General features: G+C 44.4%; 1 protein-coding gene across 1 annotated transcript in view; it reads left to right on the top strand.

The window, feature by feature from the left end:
• Nucleotides 1-23655, top strand: part of prkx (protein kinase X-linked) — a 66275-nt gene that overhangs the window by 26188 nt on the left and 16432 nt on the right. Inside the window, 2 exon segments of the mRNA XM_060055554.1 lie at nucleotides 20948-21116; nucleotides 23107-23370. Coding sequence (XP_059911537.1) covers nucleotides 20948-21116; nucleotides 23107-23370 — 433 coding nt within the window.

The raw sequence follows: 23655 nt of genomic DNA, 5'->3' as shown, positions 1-23655 counted from the left end.
TAGAAGATAGACAATTTCCTCGTGTATTGCGCCCCCTTATGGCGAGATTTTCCGAATTTTTTATCGAACGCCGTTAAGGGTAGCACCAACATGTGTCTTAAATTTGGACTCGGTCCGATGACTAATTTCTTTTTTTTTGGGGGATTTTTGGATTTTCGACGTAAAACGTAGCTAAGCAAAAAAATATTCAAAACGCTACCGTTTCGTCGTCGACGGTCGGATCAAAAAAATTTTTTTTTTTTTTTTTGTGCGTCTGAAGATGTCGTGTGCAAAGTTTGGTGTCGATTGGTCAAGAAATGGGGGAGGAGTAGCGAAAATGCAGTTTAGCGGTTTTCGCGATTTTGCGAATAAAATGTATAGACGCAAATGGCCGTGGCCTAAGCCAAAAGATGCAGCAGACTCCAGTGAATCTGTGGGCATAACGTTCTGGACTGTGGAAGGTTCGGTGTGGGAATTATAGCCCCCAACGCGTTTTTCCTTGGTATAGCGCCACCTAGTGACCGGTGTGTCTGGATTTTGTCGTCTGAGTAGCGGTGCCGGACCTGGATCTAGTCTTGCAATTGGCGTGTCCGCACCATTTAGGGTTTGGGCTGTGGTCCCACTTTCAAGGCAGGAAGTATAATAAAAATAATAATAGGAATAATCGCTACAAAAACAATAGGAAAATAGAAAAAAAATCTATTATCTATAATTTATTCTCTAAATTAAATTAAGGAAATTAAATAGCTAACTAGCTAACACAAGCTCTAGCTAACACAAGCTAGCTAGACTATGATGCACATTAAACACTCAGTTTACTAGCTAAATTCGATTAAACAATTAAATGCAATACAAATATAAAGTAAAAACAAGTGTTATCCAGCGATCCGTTATCTCCATTATATTATTTCGTCTTCGGCAACATCAGCGCGATTGAAACCTGCCTGGCAAAGGACAACCCCGTACGTAATCTGTTGTCCGTTGCCTGGCAACGGACAACTGATTACGTACCCGGTACAATTTTCGCCGCCGGTACAAATTTAGTGTGACACCGCCCTTCCCTCATTGGAGGCGGCGAGTTGGTGTGAAAGCAGCTGATATCTAACAATATTTTTTTTGGACTCAAGCCATGTCGAGTCATTACAAGTCAAAGAGGCAAAGTCTGAGTCAAGTCCCAAGTCAATAGCAGTTAAGTCTAAGTTGAGTCGCAAGTCATTCGTCATTTTGTCAAGTCGAGTCTGAAGTCATCAAAATCATGACTCGAGTCTGACTCGAGTCCAAGTCATGTGACTCGAGTCCACATCTCTGTCCGACGGCGACAACAACATGACTATCGTCTCCTTTGTTCAGTGAACGCATAAACCCGTTTGTTAGTTAGCAGTTAAACAAAATGCGATCTCTTTGTTTACAGTCAGTTACCAATGACCAATGTTTAAAGACGTTTGGGGGTTCGATTCCCTAGTGATGCAAGGTTTTTTCTTTCATTTTGGACTGCACACACATCGCGAGTGACGGATGCGCGCACAATGTACACACATCACTGTCTTTACAATTTCTAGGCAACCGAAGATTGTCAAGTGGTTAACTCTTGAATCACATGTACTAAGACCTGATGGGTTGGTGGTCAGAGAACAACTCATTAACGTGGGGATAAGGGGTTTGATTCCTTAATGAAGCTAGCTTTTTTCTTTCATATTGGACTGGATGTTTGCATGCCATTTTGCGTAACTTGTAGTTTATAATGAAGAAATGTAACTTGGGTTAAGGTTAGGGTAAGGGTAAGACACAAAGTGTTTTTGCAACACAATATTTCTTACAATAACACAAAGTCCAAAGTTTTGATGACTCCAGTAGGAAACTTAAGATACCTAGAGAAATGCGTGAGTGTTCACAAAACATCAACAAGTCAGCAGTGTGGTACAGGGTGATCATTTCTGATGCACAGTACAAAAGCTGAAACTATTAGCCAGGAGTGGGAAAGATGTTTGCTTGGTATGGCGTTATCTGGTATGGCTATAGTCTAATGTTAGCTTAGTTCGTGTTGTTTCGTCATGTTAATCGCTAGTAATAGTAAGTCATTTGTAGAAATATAGCCTATCATCACAGACTGTAGGAATGTCTGATGCTCGTAATCCTGTAGTGCAAGGGAGTTCGTGCACAGATCCCTGAGACAAACGGCTACGCGCACACATGCACACCCATAGCGAGTGACGTAGGACGTAAAGTCCCGCCCCGGGCGAAGTGGCGTCGATTTAGAGAGTCCCTCATGATTACATCGCCGTGTTCCAATATCCATACTATCCGTACTCACTAGTAAGTTTGAGTACGTAGGGCGTTCCGATTCAGATCGGGCTAAAGTAAGTGTACTGTAAACGGTCAAATCGCGAAGTGTGTGGCGATGTACACTTTTCGTACTCAACGGCAGCTATCTTAGCTACGTAGCGGAAGAGGGCGGAGCCAGGCGGAGCCATAGTCGGCGCATTTTCCACATAGCCTGCATTAATAGTCATTTTGTAGTTTTTATAGCTACTAGGCGTAAAAAGTTCACCCTTCAAAGTGGTATGTTCATTGCGGGGGAGGAGCCTCAAATTTAAATATTGCCCCCGTGGGGTAAAATGTTTAGTTGACACTGCATTAGTTTAATCGATGAAAAATTTACGTAATCGACGAAATTCTTAACGATCAATTAGTAGATTGTCGATTAATCATGCCCATCCCTAGTGTCAATGTCAGACCAAAGACGCACGGAGAGGCATACAGGCGTGTTTGTCACCTTAACTGAAAATAATCTGAAAGAAAAGAAATAGAAAAAAGATGTCGGCGGTTTGGACGTTTTTTACGGTCTCAAATGAAGATACTCCAATTGCAATATGCAATACTTGCAAAGCTGAAGTAATACGCGGAGGATGCTGTGTCAAATCATTCAACACCACCAATTTAATGAAAAAACCGCCATCCAGGACCGAGGCTTTCGTCGGCTGATAGAGCACATTGAACCCCGCTACAGCCTTCCAAGTCGCCGTTACTTTTCAGACGTTTCCCTCCCTGCTTTGTACGAAGTGGTAGCCACACATATCCACTAGAGCCCGACCGATATATCGGCAGGTATATCGGCCGATATTAGGCATTTTTCAAACTATTCGGTGTCGGCATTATAATGGCCGATAAATGAATATAAAAAAAAAAAAAAAAGTACGCCCCAAACCCGCTGATTCAGGTAGAGTGAATGACGGAGATCGACGGAGATCATCGGTGTTGTTCATAGCTCTGTTCGAAATCATTCCCTATCACGGATATAGTGCACTATATAGGGTGCTCGCCATTTTGCAGTGGTGTTCGAATTCTCAGTGGTTAATTTCATGCACTAAAATTTGAGTGTACATACGATGTTCCCTACTTGTTACTCCGTATACCACAATGCAATGCGGTAGTGTTCTTCCGGAGGAGATGAAGAAGCTGAATAACCGCGAAAACTAATACATTTAATGATGGAGTCTCCGGCTTTCGTTTAGAGATGTCAACAATTTAATTGGGAGTTAACATAGAAAATGTAATATTCAAAATTAATAAAAAAAACTTGATCAAGGAAATGTTGCATTCAACATCAATACAAGCTCCAGCTTTCCTCGGGATTGCCTGGTTTGTTTACATGATGTGGGAGCATCTGTCTGCGTCACACAAATACCCGGCGCATTTACTGACGCAAATGACGCTTAGAAATGTTCAGCGTAGTGTCCGAATTCTCGTTTGTTCGTTCCCTATATAGTGCACTATATCATAAACACTATATAGGGAATAGTGAGGGAGTGAATAGGGAATGATTTCCAACACAGCTCATGTGTGCAAGTGTGTTCATGGTAAGTTGGCAACTGTCACAAGACATACATTGCTTGAATAACAATTAAAAGAACATCCCCATCAATTCTCTAAAGTCGATAAGCATGACTTAATTCATGACTACCATGTCCAGTTTTGCTGTTGTTACGTGTTAGTTGAGAGTGAAAAGGATTTAAAGGATAACTACAAATAACCAATGTTAGGGAAATCTGTTTGTTTTGTTGCGCGTTTCTGGATTTTTTTTTTTTATATATATATCGGCATATCAGATTTTTTAATCACAAAATATTCATATCGGTATCGGCCTTAAAAATCCTATATCGGTCGGGCTCTAATATCCACAAGATATTGGACAGCAGTGTGAATGACATTAGCTTCACAACAGATATATGGATCTCCAACATCAGTCAGATGAGTATGTTAAGCCTGACTGCTCAATGGATTGATGACAACTTTGAAATGAGAAGAGCTGTGTTACATGCACAAGAATTTGCTGGGTCGCATACAGGGACTGCCATAGCTAGTGCATTTGACGGCATGTTTGCTCAGTGGAAAATAGCGAAATAAAATGTGCATGTAGTGCTTCGTGACAACGCACGAAATATGCAGAAGGCAATTGACGAGTGCGGTGTTAAAAGCCTGGGCTGCATGGCTCATACACTGTAGCTGCCACAGGGTGTCCGCGGAGGTCTTAAAAGTCTTAAAAAGTCTTAAATTAATTTTTCGAAATTTAAGGCCTTAAAAAGTCTTAAATTCGTCTAAAATGTCATATGCTGGTCTTAAATTTATAACTCAGAGGGTAATTAATTTTTTATTTTTCTCGCGGGACTTTTCGGGAAGGAGATGTACGAGGGGCTACTTTCTTGCTAGCTGCATATATAAACGGATGTCTGCGCGCTTGCTAGCTAGTCTGCAACAATGGGTAAATGCAAGTTCAACGTCAGTTGGCTGGAAGACGTCCGTTTCCGAGGTTGGCTAGCGTCCGTTGCCAACCCAGAACAGGCCAGATGCATTCCGTGCAAAAGTAGCCTACATTCAAGCTCGGCACCATGGGGATTAAGGCTGTCGTCAGCCATATGCAGAGCCAAAAACATAAAACCTCTGCCAGGAACCACACACAGACCCCAGCCATTTCTACGTTTTGCATCTCTGCCCCGGCGCCACCGCCGCAGACGGTCCGCGCTGCTAGCACTGACCTGAGGGTAGCATTTGGTGCGACACCAACACTGAAAGCGGAGGTGTTGTGGATTCTAAACACAGTGGTCAAGCACCAGTCATACAACTCGAATGAGGGGATAGGAGATCTCTTCGGTTTGATGTTCCCTGACTCTCAAATCGCGAGCACCTTTACTGCTGGAAGGGACAAAACGGCGTATATAACTCGCTTCGGACCAGCGCCTTTCATCCGAAACGAGCGAATCTGCAGCGTCAACAAGGCTGATTTTGTTTTGATATTTGAGACGTTGAACCACGCCACTAAAAGCAAGCAACTTGACGTGCACGTCCGATATTGGGTCGGAGATCGAGTGCATTCCCGGTACTTGGGCTCGCAATTCATGGGGCCCCACATATATGGGGGTAAAAGGGATGATGATACATAATATTTTGTAGACAATATGCAGAATCTTTTCACTTACGAATTAACACGGTTGGCTATTTTTGCCAGCACGCCACCCTAGCCATATTATGGGCAACCGTGTTCCCCTTGGCTGTGATTTGAACTTTGAATTCCTCGTAGGAGTTCATAATAATACATTGCTCGCCTTGGATGAAATACAACGCTCTTGCGCGATTTATTTTGCATAAGGGTGATTCAAATGACGCGAGAAACGCCCCTTTTATGTGAACGCGCATTGAACCTAAAGCGGAAAACCTGGTTCAACTAATTGAATCTAAAGTGAGCGTCGTGGTACCATTTAACTGTGATTGCGAGTTGCGGCTCTGTCGAGCCAGGTTTTCCCAAGAAAGCCTGGGTATGTTCAACGAGGTTTGTGGTATACCCCCCAGGTCTTACTGAAGGCATTTATTTAATGGTGAAAATATTATGAATAAGTGAAGTGGCGTAAATATCGACGGTGCAACCGGTGCAGCTGCCCGGGGGCCCAGACGCTGTCACCCCCCTCTCAACAACTTACAACTTGGGTGCACCATAAATACGTGCTGGTGCACCCAAATTAAAAATGTAGGCGCACCAGTGCACCCAAGGAAAAAGTTAGTCCGGAGCCCTGGAGTATCACTTTATGTTCAATAAACAGACAGAAAGTAAAATTGAATGAGTCTCATTGAGTGACACACATGCTATGCTTGGGTTGTAATACAGTGGGATCCCCCCCGCCATCGCGGGTTTAAGGTCTTAAATTTCATTCAAGGTGGTATTAAAAAGGTCTTAAAAAGTCTTAAATTTGACTTGCTGAAACCTGCAGATACCCTGTGCCAGTGCATGACGGAGTGCTAAGCCAGCGAAGCATCTCTGATTGTGTGGCTATTGGAAGGAAAATAGTTGGACATTTTAAGCACTCTCAAATTGCCAGCTCTCGGCTGAGAGACATACAGCAAGAGTTGGGCATGAAAACCAAGATGCTACAACAGGATGTCTTAACCCGATGGAGCAGTACTTTTTTATGATGCAAAGTCGACTGGATCAGAAGCGCACACTTGGTGTGTATGGAGCAGATCACGAGCTTCCCGCCTCTCTGAGCTCATACCAGTGGGGCTTAATTGAAAACATGACTACGCTTCTTACTCCATTTGAACAGTTAACGAGAGAGATAAGCTCACATTTGGCCACTACTGCTGACGTGATTCACTCTGTGGTGGCACTGAAACGTTTGCTGAGCAAGGCAGCTGAAACGGATAGTGGGGTTTGCACAGCAAAGAGCACTCTACTAGAAGCTGTGAACAAACGCTTTGGAAGCAGTTTCTCCGAGCCACTTTACTACTTGGCAACGATCCTGGACCCGAGGTACAAAGACCGCTATTTTGACACCGTCACCAAGCTAGCGGCAGTAAATATGCTTCAGATGGAAGTGGACAAAGTGACGCACAGCGACAGTGCCACGGGGACACCTGACACAGAAGAACCGCAGGAAAAGAAGCCGCGTACTGAAAGTTGTGGACAGTCGCTACTGGACATGCATGATGAAATTCTGGAGGAAAACTCAACAGTGCAACAGCTGGCGGGCCTGACAAGCAAAACAAGTGTGCAGGTATATTATTATTTATTATATATATAGTACTTTTTATCAATGTACTGTAAATTCTCTAGATCTACTAAATTAATTGATTTACTTAAATGAAAAAGCTGATTGTGTAAAAGTATCTATTTTAGTAATGCTACACTGCCCCCTTGAGGTTGACCTATAGTCCTGGTCATCTGCTCAGAGCAGAGTTCAAGAAAGCTTTTAAGGAGAGGAAGATAATGTTATAATCTCCTGTTTCCTGAGAATTTTCCAGGCATGTAGTTAAACACTTGACTTGTCTATATTCCGATAGGTGCATGGCTATCCCCATCCCCAGAAATGAGAGCACACTGCAGTATTGGAAAAGCAACATGTCCCGCTTCCCTGCCCTGGCCAAAGCAGCACGCAAGTACCTTTCGGCTCCATGTACAAGTGTCGACAGTGAACGTCTCTTCTCCGCTGCATCACATGTTGTCTATGAAAAGAGAAATAGGATCCAATGCGAGAAAGCAGAAATGCTTCTCTTTGTCAAGAAAAACTTGCCTTTGCTGGTGAAGTAGGCCTGGACTAACCCTACAGTAAAACACTTTCAGTGTTTTCATTATTGTTCGTCATGGTTAAAATTATTGTTCAGTCATGGTTCTGATATTTATGTTTTTGTTATGGATGCCCTGTTGTTGAAGAAACAATGTATTTCGAAGTTTTGGGAAAATAAAGAAAGAAATTACTTGTCTTTTTCATATTCACAGTGTTTACATGTTCTTCAGTATACAAAATCATAAGGGAAACTTGTTTTTATATCGATATCGGTAAATATCGGTTATCTACCATAACAGCAATATTAATATCGGATATTGGTAAAATTTTCATATGGTGCATCCCTAAAGATTAGGGATGGGCATTATTAATCGACGATCGACTAATTGATCGTTAGGAATTTCGTCGATTAAACTAATGAATAGAATAGAATATAGAATAGAATCTTTATTTGTCATTGGGTTAAATACAGTGTATTTACACAACGAAATTAAGGTGCAGATCTTGGTCAGTGCTTTTTATAAATAAATAAAGAATAAATAGAATACAGTATGAGATATTAATAAATATATAACAACAATAACAACAATAACCCCAATAACCCCTCCCCCTGCCTTCCACTTAAGGCACTTTTAAGTGTCCTACACCCTCCCCTCCCAGACAACAACCCCTTCTGCCCACATATATCTAAATAGCAGCAGGTCCAGGAAGGTAAGCATAATGAGGAATGTCCAGAGGTAGTGGTGATCGTTCATGTGGTTGTCTATGTATTGCACAGGGGTTATTTTTTGTTTAGCGTACGAATGGCCCAGGGGAAGAAGCTGTTGGTTAGTCTGGTGGTGCGTGATTTCATTGAACTGTATCGCCTGCCAGAGGGAAGCAGATTGAACAGGTGGTGAGCAGGGTGCGCAGCATCTTTTAGAATGGATCTGGTCCTGTTTCGGCAGCGGGAGCTGGCCAGCTCTTCCAAGGAGGGCAGTGGGCAGCCTGTGATCTTCTGAGCTGTGCCTATGACCCTCTAAAGTGCCTTCCTGTCTGCCGCCGAACTCCCAGCATACCATGCTGTGATGCAGTATGCAAGTGAGCACACTTTCAATGGTTGACCGGTAGAAGGACACCAGCAGCTTTTGTTCAATACGTTTTTTTCTGAGAATTCTCAGAAAGTGTAGTCGCTGCTGGGCCTTCTTTTTTATTGCCGTTGTGTTTGTGGACTAGGGCTTTGACTCCGAACTTTGTGATTCGAATATAATTCGAATATCAAAAAATAAATCAAAATTCTAACGAATATTAGGCAGCCCTTAATATTCGAACATGTTATGGGCAGGCCAGGGAGAGACGTCGGAGAACCCGACGCAGTCTATTCATAATATTGTAATGACCACGGAAGAGGCAGTGAATGAAGTATTGATTAGACAGCGACTTATTAGAAACCTAATAAACCGTTGAAACACGCAAGACCGGTAACCATAGCAACGCCAGTAAACAAACCTCGCAAAGCCCAATCCAGGGCTGAATCCGAATACTCATACTTATAGTATGCATTTTGTAGTACGCCACAAATATAGCACGTCCGAATGCTCAGTACGCATTGTGTAGTACGGAAAACGTTTCCGAATGCGTACTACCGCCGCAGTATACAACGGTAGGTCACTACGCTATCCCACAATGCAACCGGAGTCTGGTAACGAACAAAGAAGAGATGGCTGACCCGACTACCAACAGCGGCTTAGAAAGACGTCGTAGAAAGCGGCGAAAAAAAGAGACATTAAAAAGAGTAAAAAAGTAAAGTAAGTAATTAAGTAAAAAGAGACATTTTTAATTTAATAGCAACGATGACAAGACGGAAAACAGGTAACTTATCAAGGTAATTTTGCCGGCATCTGAAGGGAGATACGTCATTTCCAAACATCCGGTGGAGTTTCGGCGGTGTTCGGAAGCGTTCAGAGGCGTTCTACGCATAGCTGTAGTAGTAGACACTGAACAGAAATAGTATGTACTAAGTATTCGGATTCAGCCCAGGTCTTACTGAAGGCATTTAATGGTCAAAATATTATTAATAAATATTCGAATAAATATTAATAAACAAACGAACTTCGAATATGATTTTTGGGCAAAAGTCAAAGCCCTATTGTGGACCAAGAAAGCTCCTGAGAGATGTATGTTCCCAGGAACTTGCAGGACGGAGCCCTCTCCACGCAATCCCCGTTGATGTGCAGGGAGGCATGGGCTGGGCTTTGTCGTCTGAAGTCTATGATGATTTCCTTAGTTTTGAATGTGTTAAGTTGGAGGTTATTTGCTGAACCCCATGCTGACAGCTGCTGGACCTCATCTCTATATGCCGTCTCGTCGCCCCCAGAGATGAGTCCGACCACAGTGGTGTCGTCAGCAAATTTTATAATGAGGTGGGAGGGGGAGCAGTCAGATGTGTATAGAGTATACAGAAGTGGGCTCAGCACGCAGCCTTGGGGGGAGCCAGTGCTGAGTGTGAGGGGGGAGGAGTGATGGGGGCCGAGTCTCACTTGTTGTGGTCTGTTGAAAAGGAAGTCCTTTATCCAAGCGCAGGTGGAGGCAGGGAGGTGTAGGCCCAGTAGTTTATTTATCAGGATGTCCGGGATTATTGTATTGAAGGCTGAGCTGTAATCTATGAAGAGCAGTCTTGCATAGGTGCCTGGGTGTTCGAGGTGGCTCAGCGTAGAGTGGAGGGTGATGGCAATGGCGTCCTCAGTAGAGCGGTTAGCCCTATACACAAACTGGTGGGGTTCAAATGATGCTGGGAGGCAGGCCTTGATGTGCTAGGCAACTAGCCTCTCCAGGCATTTTATCACCACTGACGTGAGTGCAATGTGCCTGAGGTCATTTCCGCTTTTACCAGCTGACGTTTTTGGAACTGGGATGATAATTGCTAAATTCCAGCAGGATGGGATGGTGGCTAGGGACAGAGAGATGTTGAAGAGCTTGGTGAGAATCCCTGTGAGTTGGTTCACTGTGTACTCCTCCAGGTCCAAACTCTCAAATAGACCCCACTCTGTCGTTGAGAAGCTGTCTTGGAGCTGGGAGAGGGCGTCCTCTGGCCAGGTGTTGATTGTTCTAGTAGTAGGCTTATTTTTCCTAATGTGAGGGGTGTAGGCTGGAGTGAGAGGTAGGGGTGTGCCAAAATATCGATACTACGACATATCGCAATATTTCGTCTTGCGGGACGTTATCGATATGCTGACGCCAAATATCGATATCCCATGACATGCTATTTTATGTATTCTTTAATATAGGTATTAGTGGGCAACTAACACAGCATTCAAAGACGTTCCCGAAATTCAGCCGTGGTGCAGAGTTACAGCCACTCCGAGCCAGTCGCACATTGAGCTTCCCCCAAATGCGCTGTTTTGGTGTCTGTAGCTATAATGCAAATGAGGAGGAGCGAGGCGGGTCAAGGAGGAGGGTGGGGGTGTGGCCCTGAGCAGCTTGCAGCCACGGTACCATTCGCTCTGTTTACAGTGGATGTATCGCAATGGCGAGGCGCACACAGCCTTTAGCCGTGTTCTGTAAATATTCTAGAACACACGGGAGTCCTGGAGCTCTATATCAAAATATTATCATATAGCCTACATAGATATCTATATCATATAATATATATTATAACCGCCAAAAGATGTGTGAGCCGATATTATGAATCTCAAACGGCCGCGTTGGGTTCTCCGACGTTCCTGGTTCTTCAACGTCCTCATCAATGTGAAGTAGACTGAACCACGACAAGGAGGAGAAAGGGATCGTTGCCGGGCAGCGCTTAGGCACCTCCGCCTCCGGCGGTGGTCCCTCAGCGGGTCTCAAGCTGGAGACATTCGCCGCCAACAATCCCTTTCTCCTCCATGTCGTGGTTCATGTTCTTGAGGGAGTCAAAGCCAAAGTTCCTTCCCCCCAATTCATTCTCAACCTTGGCTGAGATAACCCCCAATACGAGTCTCGTTGTAGAAATACCAGAGACGAGAGTCCGACAGAACGGTTATCCAAATAACAAGGAAGTGTACAACACTTGCGATACAGTCCTGGAGCTCTATATCTAAATAATATCATATAATACATAGAAATCTATATCATTTAATACATATTATCACGGCCAAAAGCGGTGTGCGCCTCCAGACGATATAATGAATCACAAACGACTTTGTCGGGTTCTGCGACGTCTCTGGTTTTTCCACTTTCACATCAACCTGAAGTCGACTGAACCGGGCGCTGCCTGCTGCCGGCTGCCCGCTGCCGGGCGATGGTGCCTCGCGGCAACCGGCGGCATGTCGCAGTTCATGTACTTCAGCCAGTCAAAGCCAAAGTTCCTTTCCCCCAATTCCTTCCCAACCATGGCTCAGATAACCCCCACAACAGTCTCGTTGTGGAAATACAAGACACGTCAAAGAACCGACAAGAAACACTTGCGTTACAGTGTGTGTATTCACACAAACACACACACATGTGGCGCTCGCACGGTCGAGTCTCATTGGCGGGCCAACGTCTCTGGGCGGGCCAGGCAGAGTAAGGGGAGGAGCTGAGATTCCTGATGACGTCAAGAATACAGACATTCCAAATCAGCGCACTTGAGCCTCCGTTTTTTCAAAGGCGAGCAGAACCATAGATATAATATAGAACACAATAATTGTTAACATTTAACAACAACAAGAATTTCTTCAGTGACACAGATATCGTGATGTATCGTGGGTGAAATTTCTTGCAATATATCGATAATCGCAGAATCGCTGTATCGTGATATTATCGTTATCGTGGGTAAAATATCGTGATAGTATCGTATCGTGGGGTACCTAGTGATACCCAGCCCTAGTGAGAGGTGGTCTGACAGGCCAATGTGTGGCTGGGGTACTGCTCTGTATGCATGCCTAATGTTGCAGTAGACATGGTTGAGTATTCTGCTCTCCCTGGTGGCACACTTCACATACTGTATGTATTTAGGGAGGAAAGCCTTTAAACAAGCCCGGTTGAAATCTCTGGCGATTATATGTACCCAATCTGGGTGCGCCTGCTGCTGTTTGCTAATAGCGCCATGAAGATAGTTTAGAGCTATACTAACGTTAGCGTCTGGAGGGATGTACACTGCCATGATGATTATTACAGTTATCTCTCTAGGTAAATAGAAAGGGCGGCAGATGACCGTCAATGCCTCTATGTGTGGGGAACAGTAGCTGTTGGTTGCTTGGCTCTGTGAACACCAGTTATTATTTATATACATACAAAGTCCGCCTCCTCTGCTCTTTCCGGAGTCTCTGTTCCTGTTGTGTCGGTGGATAGTGCAGCCGGCTAACTGCACAGCGTTATCGAGGATAGCAGGATGGAGCCAGGTTTCAGTCAGAATCATCACACAACAATCCCAGACAAAGTTGTCAAAGTTGCTATCCGCAGCTCGAGGTCATCCATTTTGGGAACGATGGATCTTACATTTGCAAGAAAGACACTTGGTAGCGGGGGCTTGTGTGGGTGCTTCTTTAGCCTCGTAAGCAGACCGACTCGACATCCTCTCTTTTGTTTCCTGTTCCTCCGCAGTCGTCGCAGCTTCTGAGAGCCGAGAAAAATCCATGGAGACCCCGGTGTCCTTGATATTTTGTGCGGTATATTGTGCGTCTGTTTAAAATAGTCCGTTACTGGAACACTGCTTCGTATGCCGTTGGAGTGAATAAAGTCCTTATGTACAGCCTGTTCGGCCCGAAATCCAATGTGGATTAGATCCTGACAACTGTCGACAAGATTTGCCCAGCTGACATTACAATTGAAAAACAGATTGGCTGAACCCTCCCACTTGTGATGTCACAAGCGGGTAGAATTAGGAACGGTTTATAACGGCAGATCAACGACATCACATATGGTGGTAAACTAGGGGCCTTCTAACATTGGAACACATTGAATTGATCTGTTAACATCCAATATACTAATGTTCATATAGTGCAGATTATGCATCGGAACTAAAACGCATCACTTTAGTTTTTCTGCTTGGGAGTCGACCTTGTTTCAAATCTTTTCAAAGTCAAATCATCCCCTCCGCTCCTCATTCCTACCTCCAGGTCACAAAGCAATTTTTATCCCCCGTGACGGACACCTGATCATTATAGAAACCGTCCCTGATTCGGTCCAACGTGCGCAATCCACCAACGCCGGTTCACCACAGAGTACACTTCAATCTCACCACGCGGAGCCCCACTCAACATCACACAACAAGTTTATAATCCCCGGGGTTTAAACCCATCACCACCGCCACCACGGTGCACTGCGCTCCCCACTGCGCTCCCCAGCCAGGGTTCAGCCAGACATTACAAAAGAAAAAGCACCGAAAAGGAGAGTTCAAAGCCGCTGCGTCTAGACGCGCCGCCATAGCAATGAGAACAGTGCAATTGTGCAATTAAACATTTTACCACACGGGGACAATATTTTAATTTGCAGCTCCTCCCCCGCAATAAACATCCCGCTTTGAGTGGTGAACTCTTTACGCCTAGCAGCTATAAAAACTATAAAGACTACAAAATGACTCTATTAATGCAGGATATGTGGAAAATACGCCGACTTTGGCTCAGCCTGCCTCCGCCCTCTTCCGCTACGTAACTAAGATGGCTGCCGTTGAGTACGAAAAGTGTACATCGCCACACACTTCGCGATTTGACCGTTTTGAGTACACCATCCGGGTCCTTTCAGTACACTTATTTTCGCCCGATCTGAATCGGAACGCCCTACGTACTCAAACTTAGGCTAGTAAGTACGGACAGTATGGATATTGGAACACGGCGATGTATTTCAAAAGTAATCATGAAGCGGACGAGGCCACGACGTAGTCTGGTGTGGGACCATTATGATTTAAAAAATGACTTATTGGGGACCACTATAGGCCTACCACGCAAGGCGAGGTTGGCATCGAAGCAGAAATTAAGAACTTTCTGAGCCCCTGGATTGCACCCCTACAGGCTGGTGGAAAGTTGTTCCCCCGCCTTGCCAAGTTAGCACGGAGGTATTTGTGCATCACGGCAACGTCGGCCCCCTCAGAGGGGGTGTTTTCGGGGGCTGGACTGATGGTCACCAGGCTGTGGTCGCGTCTGACCCCAGAGCATGTCAAGATGCTCATCTTTCTGCACAAAAATCCGTAGACTGGTGCTGAAGTTGTGTGAGTTACTGGTTCTATTTTCAGAAGCTTTGTTACTAAGCCTAATTCATTGTTCTCGCCTTCTTTCTCTGCCTTTTTTTTATATTTTGCGTTACATTTGGCAAAACCTGTCCGAATTTAGTATAATATATTTTTGGTTAAGTTATAACGTGATTTTTTTTATATATATTAATATTGTTATTATTTTGGGAAGAAACTAGGGTTGTGTTTATTTTTAGTTATGTTTATGAGCACCGGCTTCGAGCTGCAGGCTCCGTTGCTTAGAGCAGAGTAGCGCATAACTATTGAACGGATCTGGTTTAACTGAGTTGTTCATCTAATAATAAAGATCCAAATGAGGAAAACACGTTTTTTTTGTATTTTCATTTCATTTTGAATATAGCATATAAATACTTAAGCAATATCACACGAGAGGGAATGCGTTGTGTCAGCACGGCTGTGATTGTGCCAAAGATAATCACAGCCGTGCTGATATTCACTACAACAGCACGACCTCGAGTGTGATATTGCTTTTATACAACAGTTCTATAAGCACCATTAATTAGTTAACATTTGTTTGTTTATTTAATGATTTATTTGGCACCGGCAACACAAATGGATCTGCGACTGGGACTGAACTGTTGCAAAGCAACAAACACACTAGCTAGCAGAACATAAACAGCGGAGTGATACATGTATAGTTAAAAGTCCCGGTGCTGTTGTACTTGGTCTGAACTAAATTTTAATGTAAAAATAGTAACGATTAATCGACTAATTGATCGTTAATTCTCCTGACGATCGACTAAGACAACTTAATCGAATGCCCATCCCTAGTGAAGATGTGTTAGGTGTAACTCCTCTCAAGACCAGTACAAAAGGAGAGAACATCTACCTGGCCATTAAGGAGATGTTAACAAAGCGAGGAATAGAGCCAAAACAAGTGGTTTCAATAACCACAGATGGGGAGCCCCTGCCATGATGGGGAGAGAGAATGCAGCTGTGGCAAGAATGAAAGAGGACAATCCTGAGCTCATCTCTTACCACTGTATAATACATTAGAGCGCTTTTGGTCCATCAGAAGGGAAGTAGCAGCTTTCTTAGAAGAGCTGAGAAGTCGGAAGGCAACAGAGTTTTCTCTCTTTTTGATGGATAATATGCCTTTTTGGTTGATATCACTTAACACCTGAATGAACCTTATTTGAAGCTACAGAGCAAGGACAATGCAATTTGTGAACTGATGACAGCTGTCCTCTCCTTTCAGAGGAAACTTGAGGTGTTCAAGGAAGACCTGCAGGGAGACTGTGCACACTTCCCAGCAGTGCAGGAACAGGTTCAGGGACAGAGAGATGTTTCTTTTGGTGACTTTATCGATAAGCTGATTGTAAACTTCTCCAAACGTTTTGACAGCTTCCGCTTTGGACAGCAGCTCACCTTGTTCATTCAGAACCCATTTCTAATCACAGATGTCAGTGGGTTCTCATTCTCTAAGGAAGTCACACAGCACTTCAAATGGGCAAATGCTGGGCTTCTCCAGATGCAACTGATTGATCTCCAAGCAGATGTGGCCCTGAAAGCAGTTTGGAATAACTGACCCCGCCAGTTTCTGGCTCCAAATGGTCTCTGAGACAGCTTTCCCAGGTCTGAGCAAAGTAGCCCTGTACACATTGACCATGTTTGGCTCCACATACAGCTGTGAGGCAGCTTTCTCTGCAATGAACATACTTAAAAGTGAATATCGATCCAGGCTCACCAATGAGCACCTGCACATGTGCATGAGACATCTGACATAATTCCAGCCTAGATTTAAACTCCTGGCAGGACAAGCTAGAGCTCACTTCTCTCACTAAACAACAGAAAGTGGGGGAGTTGGATAGAAGAGGGAAAGAAATAGTAGCTAAAACTATTCAATTGTTAAAATGTGTTGAGATATCTGTTTTTGAAATTGGTTGAAACTGTTAAAACATTCACAAAGAAACAGGGGAAACTCAAGCTGCTGCTATACTTTATTTTATTTTTCAAAAGAAAAGTATAGATTTTATCTATATTTTAAGATTATTATTATTTATTTTCACCATTTTGATTTTAAATGTAGCCCTTCTTTTCCTTGAAGAGATTAGTTTCAGTTGATTCAGTTGAACCTCCTTAAATAATACATTTCTTCAGTATAATTGTATAAAAGTGACAGTAAATATTGTCGAAATGTTATTGAATTGTTCTTCCTGTATTGATCTGACAGTCAGTTGTTGATGACATGCAGGCGTTGTTACAACTACTAGGCTACTTCAATATATATCACACTGAATCATAACGCAAGTTAGACATTGTGATGTTCCGGACCTTTGCTTGAGGACATTTTCTCTAACTGGACCTATTTGGATTTTAATTGAATACCCCTGGTCTATAGCATATAGCTGTGTTTTCTGATTACAGTTTAATGTTACAATAAGCTGGCAACATCGCTAATTAACACCACAACTGCAAATTAACCACACGGAGATAACCATGGCAACCGCTCAAACAAATTTTCTTTTTGAGATCATTCTGCTCGCGCATCCACCGTGTTGATAAACAAATAATCCCCCTATAAATGAATGGTCTTAATTTATTTTCTATGGCAAGTGACCATGGTATAAGCTGGATAATGCCCTTGGACACCAACATTAGTTCCGTCATTTAATTCTTGTTTATTTGAATGGTAAAAAATGTTAACGGTCAAAATGTTAAAAATCGATTTTGACCCTCGGGAACGAATAATAAAATATTCTGACCCATCCCTAGTAAATAGTATTTTATTTGTATAACATTTTAAATACTATATATATATATATATATATATATATGTATATTATGGATGGGCATGAGTAGTAAATTCCAAACTCGAGTGATCGAAGGAATTCCTCGAGGACCAATCGAGTACTCGTTTAATCGAATCTATTTTTAGAATGCAACGCATCTGCAGCAGGAATAGGCCTGATGATGAACGGCAATATTACCAACCAAACATGTAATGCTTATTCTCCATCAAAACAGTCAGATTTATCAGCCTATTCATTATTTATTTTTGCAAACGTTCAAAACACATTTTCCTTACAAAAATAAATATGCGTCTCACAATTTAAATCACGTCGAACCAAGGCCTGTAACAGTTTAAAAAAAACGAAACAAGTAGCCTAACCATTGAAAACAATTTAAAGCTGCAAATAAAACTGCAGCAAATGGACTATGGAAATACTCAGCTTTGTGATCTACACGGCCGGGATTTCAGCTGCGTCTTGCGGCGGTGAAAATAGCCGACACACTTGGTTGCTGCGGGTCTGCTTTCCCAAACTCGCCGTTGTGTTTCAGGAGCATATGTTGCCGCATAGTACTTGTAGCACTCTGGTAGCACGATTTCGCTTGGCATATTTTACACTTCACCTTATGATCTCCTATTTCTTTAAAGTATTTCAATTCTTCGCTGCGCTTTGCTTTAACCGCGATCTCTTAACTTTTTGAATTCTGGCGTGCCTGCACACGGCACGGAACGCGCCGCACAGAAATTTGATGAATTTCATTTGCTTTGTGCCCACGGCATGCGTTAGTGGCACCGCACAGAAAATAGATACATTTGCTTCAGAAAACTTTGTTTGTGTGTGTATATGCAAACTCGAGTTTGCCTGTCCACCAACCGAGTTCATTTGTAACGAGGAGTACTCGAGTAATCGATTCCTCACGCCCATCCCTAATAAATAAATAAATAAATAAATAAATAAATATATATATACATATATATATATATATATATATATATATATATATATTAGGGATGGGCGTGAGGAATCGATTACTCGAGTACTACTCGTTACAAATGAACTCGGTTGGTGGACAGGCAAACTCGAGTTTGCATATACACACACAAACAAAGTTTTCTGAAGCAAATGTATCAATTTTCTGTCGGCGCCACTAACGCATGACGTGGGCACAAAGAAAATTAAATGCATCCATTTCCATGGCGCGTTCCTTGGCGTGTGCAGGCACGCCAGAATTCAAAAAGTTAAGAGATGGCGGTTAAAGCAAACCGCAGCGAAGAATTTAAATACTTTAAAGAAATAGGAGATCATAAGGTGAAATGTAAAATATGCCAAGCGAAATCGAGCTACCAGAAAGTACTATGCGGCAACATATGCTCCTGAAACACAACAGTGAGTTCGGGAAAGCAGACCCGCAGCAACGGTGAAAGTGAAAGTGTGTCGGCTATATTTTCACCGCCGCAAGACGCAGCTGTAATCCCGGGCGTGTAGAGAAGATCACAACGCTGAGTATTTCCATAGTCCATTTGCTGCCGTTTTATTTGCAGCTTTAAGCATTTATTTGCAATGGTTAGGCTACTTGTTTCGTTTTTTTTAAACTGTTACAGGCCTTGGTTCGACGTGATTTAAATTGTGAGACGCATATTTATTTTTGTAAGGGAAATGTGTTTTGAACGTTTGCAAAAATAAATAATGAATACTCTGATAACTCTGACTGTTTTGATGGAGAATAAGCATTAGGCCTACATGTTTGGTTGGTAATATTGCCGTTCATCATCAGGCCTATTCCTGCTGCAGATGCGTTGCATTCTAAAAATAGATTTGATTTAACGAGTACTCGATTGATCCTCGAGGAATTCCTTCGATCACTCGAGTTTGGAATTTACTACTCGTGCCCATCCCTAATATATATATAGATATAGATATATACATACATTAGGGATGCACCGAATATTTGGCCACCGAAAATCACGTTCCCAGCGCCCCCTAGGTTGTGAGAAACCATGTCCTAGAGCAGGGGTGCCCAACCTTTTTTGACCCAAGATCTACTTTTCAAGTAGCCAACCTCCCGAGATCTACCAGCAAACCTACCTTCAAGCGGGGGGGGGGGGGGGGGGGGGGTAGAGAACAATTGTTGACGGGGGGGGGGGGGGGGGGTTGTATCGTGAACCTACGGACTTCAGTGGGGGTTTCATTCCATCTGCGCACGGCACCTTCTCAACGATAATCAATAATCTTCCTCCCACTCAGGGTGAAAATGGTAGGTCTTAGCTCGTTTCCCCTCAGCCATGCCAACGTTTAGGAGAGGTGTTGACTTGGCCGATCGCTGGCAGAAACATGCCATTGTGGCTTCGCTTCCTTCAAAACGTATTTGTTTCTTCTCTCTTGACCGCGGTCTAGGTCAGTAGGTCAAGATCATCCCACATATATTTATTCATAGACACCGTGCGAAAAACACACCAAGGGTCATGCAAGAAAGAGACTTTCTGAAACCGCACTCTTGATATCGGGGATGTAAGACCGTTTCAGTACGCAGACGAACACAGACGTAACACACACACACGCCTAAGTTACACACGTCTCGCATGTTCCGCGCTGATATTTGAGAGAGAGAAAGAGTTAGAGAGCATATTCGGGGTTTGCTCTCTCTCTCGCCCGTCTCCTTGCGGTTGCCATGACAACATTCCCCAGGAAAACAAAAGGCTCTTTGTCGACTGAAGACTTGTATTCAGGAGAACGAGGTTGCGCCATCTCTGTCCTTTGACAGATGACATCATGATGACGTCATCACACCCCATCACGTTGACACAACCCCCCTCCTCTACCCAACCCATGGTTTGTGAATTGCGTGACATCAATGACTGCGGGCTCGCGGTTGAATGTTACCCAATAAAAGCGCCGCTTTTCTTTTATGATACATATCAACGACTCACCACAATAAAAGGTTTACATGTGGTTGACTGTTACACAATAAAAGCGCTGTGCTGCTTTGCACAAAAATACCTTCAGAAAAAATAATTATCATCTACTTGCAACAACTCGCTTTTATTGTGTTATTATTTTTATGGGACTACATGAGGTGGACTGTTACACAATACAAACTGCTTTGTTACACAATAAATGCGGAGCACAAAAAATCTGAAATAATAAATATCGAATCGGCACAATAAAAGTAATCTTTGTGGAGAGAGAGAGACCATGAGAGAGGGAGAGAGTGAGACCCTCAGAGAGAGAGACCATCACAGAGGGAGAGAGTGAGACCATCAGATATAGAGACCATCACAGAGCGAGAGAGAGAGAGAGACCATCAGAGTGGGCGAGATACACCATGAGAGAGGGAGGGCGACAATCGGAGAGAGTGAGAGAGAACCTCTCCTGTCAATCATCCCTCTCTTCTCCCTCGACCAATCAGCACGGGCACGTTCGGCGTGTCTTCCTGGGGGCGGGGCTTACCTTGCCCTGTCACATGTCACTCATCACTCTCTCGTCCCTCGACCAATCAGGCACGGGGACGTTCGGGCGGGTCTTCCTGGTCCAGGACCGGCGGGGCGGGGCCTACCTGGCCCTGAAGCAGATGAGGATCCCCGACGTGATCCGTCTCAAGCAGGAGCAGCACGTCCACAACGAGAAGGAGGTGCTGAGCGAGGTCAACCACCCCTTCCTCATACGCCTGTGAGTGGACCCCCAACCTGTTACTGTGTGTGTCTGTGTGTGTGTATGTGTGAAGGAGGTGCTGAGCAAGGTCAACCACCCCTTCCTCATACGCCTGTGAGTGGACCCCCATACTTTAACTGTGTGTGTAAGGGTAACTACCGTATTTTCCGCACTATAAGGCGCACCGGAGTATAAAGCGCAGCAGCTAAATTGAATGATGTGTATATATATAAGCCGCGCTGGAGCCCGCTGCTTAAAGGTCGGGGGGCGCGGACTGGTCATAGAGCCCATAGAGTTAAAGTTGGTGGACGGTAACCTGTAAAATCCATAGATCTAGGAGGTCCCCTAGTGGCCGTTAGCTATAAAATTCAAAGATTAGCCGCACCGTTATATAAGCCGGAGGATCGCAAAATGGGAAAAAAGGCACGGCTTATAGTCCGAAAATTACGGTATATGTGTCTGTGTGTGTGTGTGTCTGTGTGTGTGAGGGTAACTGTGTGTGAGTATGTGTGTCAAGGTAACTGTGTGTGAGGTTAACTGTGTTTGTGTCTGTGTGTTTAACGTGTGTATGTGTTTGTTTGTTTACGTGCGTGTGCGATTGTGTTAGCCTGTGTCGGTCTGTCTGGATGGGTTTATCTGTGTGTTTGTGTGTGTCTGTATGTGCGCGCGCATGCTGAGCTAATCTGCCTTATTTCATGCAGCATTTCTTCATTTATTTCATAAATCTTTCTATCACACAGTATCGACAGCACCACTTAAAACTCCTGTGCAACGTTAACCCAACCACAGTCATAACAACTCGGTGAAACGCATTACAGTACACCTAGCATTGCTTCTCCAACCCCCCTCAACAAAGCGACTCTCTCCCTCCTCTGCACTGCTTCCAAAGTGTATTAATACTCCCAGACTGGGCTTCACAGTAATAGCGTGGTCACGTTGTGGTTATTTCAGGGGGGTGTCTGCAGGGCTGGCCATAGCGGAGCCAAGACCTCTGCGGAAGTGTCTTGAGTGCTCGACTGATCGCTCGCTATCAAGTTTCACATCAATGGTCCATCTCAGCTACTCGCCCCGTGAAGCGAGATGATTCGATTCCTGGAGTCTGTACACTACCTGTAAAATTCCAGTCAAATATCTGTAAGATACCACTAAAATGCCACTAAAATGCAAGTAAAATGCCAGTAAGATACCGGGGAAAGGCCGTTCAAATGCCCTTCAAATGCTGTTAAAATGCCAGTAAGATACCAGTAAAAAGCCAGTAAAATGCCATCAAACGCCATCAAACCGGTTCCCCTCCTCAAACCTGTTCCGAGCACCCCCCCTCCAGTCTGCTGCTGTCCGGAAGTCCCGATGCAAACAGAGCAGAACCAGACCCTCAGCACACAGGCCTACAGGCCCCGGGCTAAGACACCACGCAACAGGGAGTAAATATCCGAAGAGGGGCCTCATGTGTGTACGTCTGTGTGTCTTTGTGAAATGTAGCCAGGTGATGTTTTTTGTCTTTTTTGTGGTTTATGCTGCCTGTGTCTCTTTTTTGTTTTGTTTCCTTCCCTACCTCTATCTTTACTCTACTGTACTCTACTGTACTCTTCCTTCCTCTCCTCTCCTCCCATCTCCTCTTCCTCCTCCACCCTCTCCTCTCCTCCACCTTCCCAACTCCTCCCCCTCTCTCCCTCATCGTCCACCTCTCCTCTCTTCATTCATCCTCCACCCTCTCATCTACCTTATACACTACTCTTCGCTTCTCTCCTCCCCCCTATCTCCCTCTTCTCCTCCTCCACCTTCTCCACCTTCTCATCCACCTCCTCCATCTCTTCCACCTCCCCTCCTCCTGCCCAACACCTCCATCCCTCTCTGCTCCACCCTCTCCCTCTACCTCTCCTCCCCTCACCTCTCCTCTCCTCCACCTCCCCCACTCCTCCACATCTCCTCCCCTCCTCCTCTTCCACCCTCCCTCCCTCTCCTCCCCTCCCCTCTTACCCCCCCTCTCTCCTCCCCCCTCCACCCCCAGGTTCTGGACGCACCACGACGACCTCTTCCTCTACATGCTGATGGACTACGTGGCGGGCGGGGAGCTCTTCAGCTACCTGCGCTCGCGGGGTCGCTTCGGGAACGCCGCCGGCCTCTTCTACGGCGCCGAGCTGGTTGTCGCCATCGAGTACCTCCACGCCCGCGAGATCGTGTACCGCGACCTGAAGCCAGAGAACATCCTTCTGGACGGCGAGGGACACATAAGGCTGACGGACTTCGGCTTCGCCAAGAAGCTCTCTGATAGGTGGGTTTGGGCGTTCAAGCTGAAGTTTGTGTACGTTTGCACTTATGTTAGGTACATACGTTAGGCTCTCCGATAGGTGGGTTCAAGCTTTCCGACTTAAGTTTCGAACATACGTTTGGATATACAGTCGAAGTTATCTTGAACTTACGTATATTTGTACGTTTGAATGTTAGTTAAAAGTATGTTTGTACGTTTCTTCGTACAAGAAGCTCTCCGATAGGCAGTGTTGGGAAAGTTCACTTTCTACGTGAACTAGTTCAAAGTTCAGTTCACAAATTTTAAAAT

The sequence above is a fragment of the Gadus macrocephalus genome, chromosome 7, assembly GCF_031168955.1.
Source record: "Gadus macrocephalus chromosome 7, ASM3116895v1".
In the NCBI taxonomy this organism is placed as follows: domain Eukaryota; kingdom Metazoa; phylum Chordata; class Actinopteri; order Gadiformes; family Gadidae; genus Gadus; species Gadus macrocephalus.
The sequence above is the reverse complement of the archived record's forward strand: the minus strand, read 5'-3'. Positions and strand labels throughout refer to the sequence as shown.